Below are 13,859 nucleotides of genomic sequence, written 5' to 3' on the forward strand. Positions count from 1 at the left end.
GTATGTGAAACATTCCGTATCTTTGCCCTTGCTACATCACTTGCTCAGTGTGTTTTTGGAGCTTAGATACCTAATTTGGTGACAAAAATCCCAGAAACGGATGACCTGCCATTTAAGTAAACCTTTACTGTCTCATAGAGATAGTGAACTCTGATTAATTCTGTGAACGAAAGGCAGCGGAAATGGAAGCTGCTGTGCGGACATCAATAAAAATAGCACCTATATTGAAGCAGTAAGTAGATAAATTCGTTTCTCGACACAGCTTATAGAGTCGTTAACATTTAGGGTCATAGACTGAAGAGTTTGCTAAATTATTGTCACAGATCTAGTTTCCGGCATAACGCTACAAACATTAGTATGTAACTTCTGCGTGCTAAGGGTTGAAAATTTGTTAATGGTAATAAACAAGTGTCTCATACGTGGCCGGTTGAAGTTATGTATTTATATTCATTTAATATACAGTCACTGCGATCTACGATCTACAGCGAATAAACCTGCTTGGATGCTATTTTTAAATTTCCAACCGACTGGGAATCAAATCGAGAACCTCGCCTTTCGCAAGTATAGCTCCCAGTTCCAGTTCTTCTAATACTTCGAGAGGAGCACTCCTGCAAGAAAAAAATACAGTTGAAAAATGGCTTAGCCAAAATCTAATCCTTTTCTGCACAGTACAATAGCACATGACCTGTTTTCGCGGCTGATAACAACTCTGTACTGGTTGGCTTTTCGTCTGCTATATCTTCAGAGTCGATACCCCTGTTTTCTCAGAGTGATTGATTAATGTTTTTTAACGACACAACCAACTAAAAAACCAAGCAAATCAGCTGTCACCGAACACTGCCTCGAGTATAATCACGAAATTAAATACGATGAAATCAGTATTGTGATCGAACGCCAAATTTCTAGGACAGCATAATTAAGGATCCCATCGAAATAAAGACATCGAGAGACTTAATTAACTGAGAGGGAGGTTTCAATTTACATAAGGCTTCGGGCCCGGCAATCAATCAAGATTTCGCCTGCCACCACATCCATCAGATCTGGGAATCGAAGAGAGAATATGCGATTTACTGAATATCAGTGCGGGCTAAGAAAAACAAAAGCATCAAATGTCGTGGTGAGCATCGAGAGTCGAGAGTCGAACTCAGCCATAATAGCGGCGAGAGACCAGTGATAGTTGCATGTTGGTTCCAGGCGGCGATTGCACATACCAGCAAAACTCGGAGAAGAAGCAGCTCACGACTGAGGCATTCGTAGAAATACTGCGCAGAAAATGGGAGGAGGAGGAGGAGATCGGTGTTTAACGTCCCGTCGACAACGGGGTCGACAGGGCCAAGCTCGGATAAGGGGAGGGTGGAGAAGGAAAGCGGCCGTGCCTTTCCAAAGAAACCATCTGAAATTTGCCTTAAGCGATATTGGGAAAACACGGAAAACCAAAATCAGGATGGCCAGACTCGGGTGTGAACCGTCGTCCTTCAGAACACAAGTCCAGTGTGCTAACCACTGCGCTAGTCAACTCGGTTGTATAAAATGAGATCAGTCACTCGGCTGAACAACCACAGGGACACCATTAATCTTAAAGTTTTTCTCCATGAGTACCGATTACGTGAATTATTCATGTTGTGTCCGAAATTTGTGATGTATTTATAAATTTGAAAACATTTCGACTTGTCTGGACATAAACTGGTGTACAAGATGGCAGCCAGTCAAGGAACATTTTAGGGAATTACTTAAAAAATTTTATTTCAAAGGCCCAGTGGAATCTTTACAAGTTTTCTCCCAGAGTATTTCACGCCGTGTCTAGGTGACACAAGTTGCTTGTTTTCAAAACCGAGGCAGTTGTGTCCACTTAAAGCTACTGCAAGAGACGCCTTGATCCCTCTGCTGAAACTGCTAGCGACTTCACGCTATTGGTTTTAGCCAATAGCGTGCACGGGCTACCGATCACGTGTGTGGACCATGGAGTGTTCTACGGTGCAGAACACAGTTCCTTCTCTCTCTTGTAATCCAGACCTCGAGCAGAACATACGTCTTCCTGGAAGGCAGAGCCTCTGGCTCTGCTTTTCACGACCAGCCACCAACGTAAATTAACATGAACCGCTTCCCCTTCCGTTTCCCACTTCAGTTAATTGTTCGACCTCCTAGACTGGCCTAAACCTGGTAACTACCGACCCTATGGGCGCCCCTTGTACACTGTACGTTGAAAAACATCCTATTTATTGTACCTAATTTCTTTATTGTACCTAATTTCCTGTTTTGTTATTTAACGGCAACCCTGGATGCCCACTCTCTAATCCTGACCGCTCGACCTCCTGCACCCTGTCGTCACAAGGCGTATGTAACAACCGCCTCCACGCTTTCCCAAACCCTGTCTACATTTACTACTGGTGTCCAGAAGTGGGATCATTGGTGTTAGGGATCCTATACATTTACAATTGGTGTCAGAAGTGCCTGTATACCCTATATTGGTGACGTAAAGTTGTTAGTAGCAGGTCTTTCACAGTTCACTGGAAACAAAACAACAGGACTGCACGTAATGTGCCTCAGCACCCTTCCGTGGTTGCAGACACGTACTTCTCGGCTCGCTACTGAAAGCAAGGCGCGCTGTCACGATCGAACAGCAAGCTCTGTTGGCTGCAGCGAGCCACATATTGTGTCGCAAATTTCCAGTTAACCAGACTTATTGTATAGTATTGTATTGTATTGTATTGACCTGTGGATCTAGAAACGACGAAGAAGCTTCGTCCCCGTCGTAGCCCACAGTGGTACACAACCCCACAACAAGCTACAGCAGTCCACTCACCCTCACCGCCGTCCCACGCCGAACCCAGGGTTACTGTGCGTTTCGGGCCCCAGTGGATCACCCCGGGAACGTCTCACACCAGACGAGTGTAACCCCAATGTTTGCGTGGTAGAGTAATTATAGTGTACGCGTATGTGTAGACAGTATTTGCGCAGCAATCGCCTACATAGTGTAACTGAGGCAGAATAAGGGGAACCAGCCCGCATGCACTGAGCCAGATGGAAAACAGCCTTAAAAACCATCCACAGACTGGCCGGCACACCGGACCTCAACACTACTCCGCCGGGCGGCTTCGTACCGGGGACCGGCACGCCTTCCCCCCCGGAAAGCCTGAGAGATTCACACGGCAGCCGGAGGATTGTTGAAGACGATCATCGTCCAACACCACCGTAATCAAGACGTCAACAATTTATAAGGGAGCTCGTCTAGATTGTTTACTAAGTTAAAGGCAGACCTAGTGCATTTTTTGCATTTAAATAAAAATAACACATTTGTGATTTCGTACTTAAGACATGTCATTATCCTAATGACGTTATTATCTGAAATATGACCCTACAGGTAACGATAAGGAAAACTCCATTCACAGGTTCTAGCAAGTGCATCGGTACCGACCGATCGGGGTCTCATCCTCTGCAAATAGTGTCGCTGGATTTGGCCCAGAGGGTCGTGGGGTCAGCACGACTGTTGCAAGTTCTCATGTCCCGTGTCACAAATCAGTGCGTGTCGCAATGTCAGAGATCACATTGTAATCTGTCTCGCTCCAAATGATTAGCATCTTGTTCCACATATTTGAAAATAATTGAGTCACGTAATGTGTCCTTCTTATTCTGCTTGTTACCTTTAGACTCGCGACTAACTTTACGTAAGGATGGCCGCGCTGGGTAGCCGCGCGTTCTCAGGCGTCTTGTCACGGCTCGTGCGGTTCCTCCCGTCGGAGGTTCAAGTCCTCCCTCGGGCATGGGTGTGTGTGTTTTCCATAGCGTAAGTTAGTTAATAAGCTTAGGGACCGATAACCTCAGTAGTTTGGTCCCATAAGACCTTACCACAAATTTCCAAATTTCATGTAAGGATGCATTTCCTTATTCTCTGTGATTTTCGTTAAAATAATACTGTTATCTAAATTCATTTGCATTTATATTTAGAAGCAATTGGTCCATATTCCATTATCTATGGTATATATACAGCCTGTTTGTCTTTCGGGTATTTAAGTACTTTGGGAAGCGACTGGTATGTGACGTGTCAATTTCGCGGTATCAGGGCACCATCATGCAAACATTTGTCTTTACAAGTCAAACATTGCAGTCTAAATTTCTTATTACGACGTCCAAAATCTCAAATCTCAGTGGGTGTCATCATGTGCGTCTCTGCTAGCTCCTTATCAATTGGCTCGTGAGCCACATCGACCATTCCTATCCTGCATCGTTACTGGTGACAACAAAGGGTACTTTATGCTAACATAAGCATAATAAAGGAATTGTTAAGCCAAAAGAAAGCAGAGACTCCCCGCATAAAGACCTGCGTGCATCCACAAAATATAATATTATACATCTTGTGGAGCAGCGACGGTGTGGTGTGCTACGAATTGTTCCCTGAAATGTAACATTCATTGTCAGCAACTGAGACGCCTTGCATATGCAGCCAAAGAATAACAGTGAGGAACACTGCGTGGAATGATCCTGCTCCACGATAACGCCGGTCTGCATTCAGCTTGACTGACAAAAAATGCTATACAGGAGCTGGATTGGGAATTCATTGCACACTCACCTTATTCACTTTATCTTGCACCATTGCCTGTTCACCTTTTCCACTCTCTATCGAGTAACATTCAATAAACTTCCTTTACGGATGAAAATGCGTTCCGAATATAGCTCGACAACGTCCCCACAGCTTCAATTCTGCCAGTCGTTCTTGGGTAGCTCAGATGGTAGAGCACTTTCCCGCGAAAGGCAAAGGTCCTGAGTTCGAGTCTCGGTCCGGCAGAGTTTTAATCTGCCAGGAAGTTTCATATCAGCGTACACTCCGCTGCAGAGTGAAAATCTCATTCTGGAAATAGCTCGACAAGTTTTTCTCCTCAAAACCACTTGATTCTACAGTAGAGAAATCGAAAAGTTACCGCAGCGTTGGCAGACTATTGTAGACTGTGAAGGAGAATATATTGGTGATGAGTGAAGTGTTTTTTATGTAAATCTGTTGTATTTCTTAAACTTATGGGACGTGTGCACCAACTTAATATTTGATGCATTATACTACATATTATCGCTGTCCTCCGACACTAAGCTTCCGCGCTCCCCAATGACGACTCTGCACTTGACTCTAAAAGATAATGAAAATAGCAAGCAATAGATCCCTGTTTCGCCTAGTAGGATCCTTAATATAAGTCAACAAACAATTCTGATTATCTATGTTTTTTAATGTGCTACCGATGTGATTACTGTGATATGCCCCAACTCCGAATAATTAACATTTGCAGGCTTAAGGTTCATTCTGTGATGGATACGTTACCCCAGAAGCCGCTACTACTCTATCAAGTAGCTCCCCAGTTGACATCAGGAAGCTGAGTACCCCACTTTCCAGTCCTCACTCTATGGGAAACTCCCTGTCAGTAACGAACTGAACACCGGTCTTCCGATTGGCAGTCAGCCGCCCTATCTACTTTTTCCTTTCGATCTGTTTATTCGTTCGTGTTTCGTCAGTGATTCTGTGCGAGTGTCACACGACATCTTTCAAATTCCGTTGATGAGAACATCACTTAGATTAGCGGATGGTCACACCACTGACCCCGCACGCTGAAATACCGTGCCCCCGACCATCTACGAAAGCAATAAGACCCTAATTCCGACCAGGTGTCATTGGGTTAATGAACTAATACATTTTCTTATATTTTACTAAATTAAAATCTCCATTCTCGTTTTTTTTTGTCCCTATATTAAAGATAATCTCACGAACTACTGTAGGGGTTTTGATACAGTTTTCACTAATATGTACACTGATTCTCGAGGGAGTTTTTGCTTATAATTTATAACGTTTCGTCGAAATTATCTGATCTATGATGTATCAAAAGTCCCTCACCACGTTTTTGTGTCTTAAATTTTGGTAAGTAATCAATGATATTCAAGTAAATTGATTTAATTCGTTTACTAACAGTTAGTCTGGCATGAATTACTTTTTTATTTTCTTACATGTTATTTAGTCTGTGATTTGACTGATGTGAATTTATTGTGGTTTGGCGTGCAATGTTTCGGCTTTAAATTATCATTCTGAGTGCTACATTGGGTCATGTGCTCCTCAGAAATTTTTTTTGTCAGTTTTGATCTGATCAGACAGTGCAAAGCTGTACCCGTAATTGTTAATGTATGGCAACTCATTTTGCATTCGCGTGTTTGTGTTACTTAAGCCACTGTAATCTCAGTACGAAATGTTGTATTATTTCTTGTTTCAAATTTGCCATGAAGTATGTTATTTTAAACCGTGGTAATTTAATTATGAAGACAATAAGTGAATTACCGCTTTATGCTCGCGACATATGTTTGCGCAATAGTAACTGCTCTTATACGTCTTAATTACGAGAATCGCAGCTGCGATGATTAATAAGTTACGCAGTGGCATTGTTCGGAGTGAACTGGCGACCGTATTGTTTTATAAAAATTATTTTATTCTTTTTTGGCGAATACTGAGTACTTGTACCGATTCAGAACTATACTGATTTATATCGCATTTATTAAAATTATCTCGTACTTTTATTCGAAGTTGACTATGGGAGAACACTGACATTTTCGGCATTAGATGTGCTTTCTAGCCGGTTGAGATATAGCTCAATTGTTTTGAGATATAACCAAATGGGCTGTGGGGGTTGTACTGCCATCTCCATGAAGGAAACGATGTCGTGGACATCCTGGACGGTTTTATCTGCTGTGTACATGTGACAAGTATGATACGTAATGGTGGTAGAAAATAATTTTTCAGCACAATTCATTGAAATTAGAGCATTTAATGCTGGTCTCCTTTCAGAATGGCTGTTAGAATATAACGTGAAAAGTCTCTGAAAGCTTCATTCCTTTCAAATACGCATTGTACTAGCTGGTTCGTTTCTACTTTCTGGGTTTTCGAAAAGAGATATCAAGAGGGTTGTACTTGAAATGGTGTAGGAGGCACCAACTTTCTTATGAAGTTACCACTGTATTGAGCAGATCAGACAGAAATGAAAGTAAGCTTCCGCCTCACGTCCACTCGCTATACCTGCTGCTAAAACGACAAAGCAAACAATTCTTTTCCCTTCCGTCAGTGTGCAAACCTCTCCTCTGTTTATTCTGCTTTTTACTTTATTAATGAAAGTTCAGTCAGTTATAGCGGCAGTTGGGCGAGTGAAACGGCTGGTGTTTACATAAGATACGTAGAAATTGAATTTTACCATCCGCCTAACCAACCAACGCATTGTCTCCTATGTGTATGGCAATCTAAGCTTAACGACATGGTAAAGTCGTAATTCTTCAGTCTTTCTCGGTGATCTGTTGACATCTTGAGGCGGCAGGTATTCTACCTGATATAAGCGTTGTTCTCGACGGTATTTCGACAACGTGACTCAATATCTTCATCAGGTGCTACCAGAGATTCAAATAATACCAGATAACGATCTCGAGTCACGTTGTCGAAATATCTTGCCAGAACGACTCTGATATCCGGCAGAGTACCCGACACCTGCAGATGTCATTATAAAAATCACTCAATTTTAACAAAGTTTATTTATCCTTGAAACAAGTTGAAACTTGCGTCCCAGTTCTCGACCCTAGTCGAGGAGCGTAACCGTAGTGCTCCTTATAAAATATATCTCTAATCACGCTGGACAAGCAAGTGCAGTGGTTGTTCTTTGCTTTCTGTTCTTAATATGACTAATAGTTGACTTTCACCACTGTATAGAAGGATAACGCCGTCGCGGTGAACGCAGCTAGCTTAGGTCTGCACCTTGTTGTATGTATTATCGCCTAACAATAGAAAATTTTTAGAGGAATATAAAGAATCTTAATATGTAAGTCAAGACTGAGTTTAACAGATATTAATTACTCTTATGACTGGAAAAACCGCAACAAGAATTGAGAGGAGTTAGAACGGAAAATGTTTCGTTCACATTTTAGGAATTTTATCTCGCTATAAATATATACCATTTTATTCGGAAAATTATATATATATATATATATATATATATATATATATATATATATATACCATTTTATTCGTAAAATTGCAAATTTTATAGCGAGATAAAATTCCTAAAATGTGAATGTAAAAAAAATACGGTTTGTGTTTTTCAATATAACCTACACCGGTTGAAAATGTTAAAAATTTTTACGTGCGTAACTTCAAGATCTAATAAATCGGTAATTTTTTATATAGATGGCTTTGGATTGCTGTGTTATAAAGGTTATGTCCAGAAGGTTGAGGAAGTTGAAACAAAGTTCGAGAGAGAAGAAACTTTCTGACGGCAGAACCATACGGGGCAGGCTGATAGACAAAATTATTGATGAACTACAGCAGTATAATGAGATGGCCATCAGAAATAATACTGACGATTTGTTTAAAATGAAGCAGGCAGTGAGGGCTACCTTCTTCCACAGTCTGCAACTGATGAGAAACCAGTACACCATCGTTGCCCTCCTGGACCTGATTCATGGTGCAATTACCGCAATGCCCAGTACCCAACAGTTTATACAGCCATAAACATTCCATCCCAGCAGCAACCATGGGTATCGTAAAACCTATTCACAGAGTTTTGGCAAATCCTGCATTATTGAAGAAGTATCAGCATGGTCAGACTCAAAATCCCAATGAATCGTTCAATAATCTTATATGGACTCGCTTACCAAAAAATGTTTTTGGTGAAATGAAGACACTAAAGTGGGGCGTCAGTGATACTGTTATTGCCTTTAATGATGGCAACATTGGTAGCGTGAAAGTGCTACAGTATATGGGAATTAATCCTGGAGCAAACTGCATCAGAGAACTTGAAAGGATGCACAAGGTTCGCATTGATAAAGCAGAGTATGCAGCACAGTTGGCCACTAAGGAGTCCAGAAAGAAGGAAAGAAGAAAAAAACATGGAAATAGATCAATAGGGAGATATACAGTATGGCGTAGTGTGCTTCTGAGTGACTAAAAACAAAAAATTAAGCATATATTAAGAGAGTTTCAGACTGTTCAATCTTTAGAAACCGTACCCGAAAATTTACATTTCTGTTGCGTTTTTCCCTAAATCTCAGAAACCACTTCAAGCACAGTATTCAAGTTTTCCGGAAGTAATAACATACATACCCTGAGTCTACTGAACTAAAAGAAGAACATAATGTTATGTATAATTAAAATTATTTAGGACAACGTACAAAAAAGTACACAAAATTTTAACTGTGTAGTTAAAAAAAAATGTGTTTCCGAAAGCAGTGGATGAAATACATTTACTGTAGTTCAGTAGTCTCAGAATGTACAGTTTAATGTCCTGCATAAGTTTCATGTCAGTGGCTACAGTGGTTCCTGAAGTACCTGGAAGCCAAGTCACTAAATTGAACGTTGTCTGAATAGGGTGTTCCAGCTCCCCTTACCATATAACTACGTTCTCTACACTTCAGATCAAATGACAAGATGACCATAACATTGTGGTGAGATACCAAGAAGTTCAGAAGACTGTGTGGAGAAAGCACAACAAAGAACTGTTCATGTAGGCAACTCGCAAAATCAAAGCTAGGAATACAATTACAACCAAATTAAACAGCACAAGTTGGGTGACAGAGTAAACAAGTAACGAGCTGCTTACAATGTGAGTCACACTAGCACAATGTGTCACATTTCCCCAGAATCAGCAAACCGTGCAGGTAACAGCACCAGACAGCATCCAGAAGATTACTGACCCTCATGGCGGAGGACGATCGAATGACCATGAAACAGATCTACTTCTACAACTCTCCACTTTCAGAAAAAGTCCATACAGAGGGGACTACTCAATTCTGACTCCAATGTGATGAATGAAAATATCGCTTGTTTCGTTTATGTTCAAACGTGTGTGAATTTCTAAGGGACCAAACTTCTCAGGTCATCGGTCCCTACACTTACACACTACTTAAACTAACTTACGCCAAAAACAACACACACACCCGTGCTGGCGGGAGGATTCGAACCTCCGGCGGGTGGGGCCGCACAATCCATGACATGGGGGAAGGGGCGGGACTTTTCAGAAATGTCCCTCTCTTGGTATATAAAACGTACCTTAAGAAACAAGTGGTTGGTTCTTTCATGGAGCACTATCCCAGTGTTTAGTGCTCTTCGCACTAAATACCACTGGAGGGTGGATCAGTTCGAATGTCTACACAAAATTTTGAAGCGAAAGCAATGTATCTTCCCATGCTAATCATGCGGATACTTGGTGGCTAGTTCACTGATATCTGATGAGAAAAGAATAAAAAAATAACTTGTTGTTCTCAGTAATTCTCTTGGGATGGCAGTGGAGCAGTGGAGGCACCGCGCCTTCTGCTCAAGGCTAAGAGAGTCGCTGGCTGTGCCAACAAAAACACAAAGCAGGCCACAGCCTTACTTCGCCGAAAACTGTCCAGTTCCTAGCAGACTTCGCCCGTCCTAATAACGTTCACTGACTGCCTTCTGTCAACACAAAGAGAAAGTCTTCCCAACGAGAGAAAAGCAATACTTTCCTCATAGAATATGTGTCCAGTACACTCTAAATAACTACATCTACATCTACATTTACATGATTACTCTGGAATTCACATTTAAGTGCTTGGCAGAGGGTTCATCGAACCACAATCGTACTATCTCTCTACCATTCCACTCCCGAACAGCGCGCGGGAAAAACGAACACCTAAACCTTTCTGTTCGAGCTCTGATTTCTCTTATTTTATTTTGGTGATCATTCTTACCTATGTAGGTTGGGCTCAACAAAATATTTTTGCATTCGGAAGAGAAAGTTGGTGACTGAAATTTCGTAAATAGATCTCGCCGCGACGGAAAACGTCTTTGCTTTAATGACTTCCATCCAACCTCGCGTATCATATCTACCACACTCTCTCCCCTATTACGTGATAATACAAAACGAGCTGCCCTTTTTTGCACCCTTTCGATGTCCTCCGTCAATCCCACCTGGTAAGGATCCCACACCGCGCAGCAATATTCTAACAGAGGACGAACGGGTGTAGTGTAAGCTGTCTCTTTAGTGGACTTGTTGCATCTTCTAAGTGTCCTGCCAATGAAACGCAACCTTTGGCTCGCTTTCCCCACAATATTATCTGTGTGGTCTTTCCAACTGAAGTTGTTCGTAATTTTAACACCCAGGCACTTAGTTGAATGGACAGCCTTGTGAATTGTACTATTTATCGAGTAATCGAATTCCAACGGATTTCTTTTGGAACTCATGTGGATCACCTGACACTTTTCGTTATTTAGCGTCAACTGCCACCTGCCACACCATACAGAAATCTTTTCTAAATCGCTTTGCAACTGATAATGGTCTTCGAATGACCTTACTAGACGGTAAATTACAGCATCATCTGCGAACAACCTAAGAGAAGTGCTCAGATTGTCACCCAGGTCATTTATATAGATCAGGAACAGCAGAGGTCCCAGGACGCTTCCCTGGGGAACACCTGATATCACTTCAGTTTTACTCGATGATTTGCCGTCTATTACAACTAACTGCGACCTTCCTGACAGGAAATCAGGAATCCAGTCGCACAACTGAGACGATACCCCATAGGCCCGCAGCTTAATCAACTTGAGATCCCCTGTCGATAGCGGCCATTACTTCGTGCGAATAAAGAGCTAGCTGCGTTGCACAAGAACGATGTTTTCTGAAACCATGCTGATTACGTATCAAAAGATCGTTCCCTTCGAGGTGATTCATAATGTTTGAATACAGTACATGCTCCAAAACCCTACTGCAAACCGACGTCAATGATATAGGTCTGTAGTTAGATGCATTACTCCTACTACCCTTCTTAAACACTGGTGCGACCTGCGCAATTTTCCAATCTGTAAGTACAGATCTATCGGTGAGCGAGCGGTTGTATATGATTGCTAACTAGGGAGCTATTGTATCAGCGTAATCTGAAACGAACCTAATCGGTATACTATCTGGACCTGAAGACTTGCCCGTATCAAGCGATTTGAGCTGCTTCGCAACCCCGAAGGTATCTACTTCTAAGAAACTCATGCTAGCAGCTGTTCGTGTTTCAAATTCTGGAATATTCCATTCGTCTTCCCTGGTGAAGGAATTTCGGATCTAACAACAAAATAGTTTGAAAAATAAATCAATATCGCGTAGCGATATGTTTTAGTAATGTCACATAGGAGTAGATTATGATCCATAGTCAGTCTTACATCACTCATTCTGTCTAATCACAATGAAAGGTTCGTCATATAATTTACATTTGGGAAGATTTGACTATCTCTCTAGATATCTCAATAAGCTATATGACTTCTACCGCATCAAATTGTGTAGTTGATCACCTTAGCAATATTCAAATTACCATGCGGCGTCAATCGCTGCCACTCGGGTATTACGCCATGATCGTCTTTTATTGTTTATGGCTTTTTATGCTTCACTTGTAAACTCGCAAAGCTGCTTCTACAGGTATATAAAAACATCCTCTGTTTACAATATTTCTCATAATATCTACCTAACTAATACTTCTTCAACTATATTAATTTATTCCTTGCCTGGACCATTGCACGACTATCCCTTTGGCCACACTTAAGCAACTGAACTACATCTCAGCGTCTCCGGAGTGAACGCAGTCTGTTAAATGACTCCCACTCCATTGGTGCGAAACTACCTTTTCTGGAACCTTCTAGGAAACCAATGATACAGTAATCAACAAAAGATAGAGGCTGATATCGATTATTAGTAAAGGTATCGTTAATGGTACACTTACCGGTGACAAATGAAAATTTTCGGAGCCAAAGATGTATTTACCCAAATGAGCACCTCATCTTTAACAAACGAAGCATGAAAGAAAAGGTAATAAAGCAATCGCTACATCCATAAGTAAACAAAATAACCGTGTTCTGTTGCAGACGACGGCAGCGTGAGAGATTGCAAGTCGCAGTTTTAATGAGCAACTCATCCCGTGTAATCAGGGTAAGGAATATGGCTTAAGAGGTTCACGTGAACGAGACATTAGCAGCTCACCCTTCTTGCGCCTGTCGATGTGTATGGCCTGTCCATCTTCACGGCGCCACATGATCTTGGGCGCGGGGAAGCCATCAGCCTTGCAGGTCAAGGTCACGTTCTGGTTCTCCCGCACAGACACAGAGGATGGTGTGGACTCGTCGTCCACGATATTGGGCGGCACTGAAACAGCGGAAAGACGAAATCAAATCAGCGCAGAGGAACGGACTCAATGAAGTACCTCTAGCTGTTACCCAACAGAACACTCCTTAGCCTACTCAGTAGGCAGAAAACAACACAAGTCAATTGAATAATGAAATTGTACTGGAGCGCACTGCAGAACTAGACAGAATTGGAAAAAACTAAGCTTTCGGTTTATCTGAAATATAATACACTATGTGATCAAAAGTATTCGGACACCTGGCTGAAAATGACTTACAAGTTCGTGGCACCTTCCACCGGTAATACTGGAATTCAATATGGTGTTTGCCCACCCTTAGCTTTGATGACGGCTTCCACGCTCGCAGACATACGTTCAATCAGGTGTTGGAAAGTTTCTTGGGGAATGGTAGTCCATTCTTCGAGGAGTGCTGCACTGAGGAGAGGTACCCATCTCGGTCGGTGAGGCCAGGCAGGAAGTTGGGATTACAAAACATCCCAAAGGTGTTATATACGATTCATGTCAGGACTCTATGCAGGCCAGTCTATTTCAGGGGTGTAACCACTCCGCCACAGGCTGTGCATTATGAACAGGTGCTCGATCATGTTGAAAGATGCAATCGCCATCTCCGAATTGCTCATCAACAGTGGAAAGCAAGAAGGTGCTTAAAACATTAGTGTAGGCCTGTGCTGTGATAGTGCCATACAAAACAACAAGGAGTGCAAGCCTCCTCCATG

The 13,859-nt window shown here is 42.0% G+C and overlaps 1 protein-coding gene across 1 annotated transcript in view; it reads right to left on the reverse strand.

Annotated features, from left to right (window-relative positions):
• The window catches only part of LOC124780250 (lachesin-like), a 303,063-nt gene that overhangs the window by 155,863 nt on the left and 133,341 nt on the right, over positions 1-13,859 (reverse strand). Inside the window, exon 4 of the mRNA XM_047253767.1 lies at positions 12,984-13,145. Coding sequence (XP_047109723.1) covers positions 12,984-13,145 — 162 coding nt within the window. The remainder of the gene's footprint in view (positions 1-12,983; positions 13,146-13,859) is intronic.

Source organism: Schistocerca piceifrons, chromosome 1 (genome assembly GCF_021461385.2).
Source record: "Schistocerca piceifrons isolate TAMUIC-IGC-003096 chromosome 1, iqSchPice1.1, whole genome shotgun sequence".
NCBI lineage: Eukaryota > Metazoa > Arthropoda > Insecta > Orthoptera > Acrididae > Schistocerca > Schistocerca piceifrons.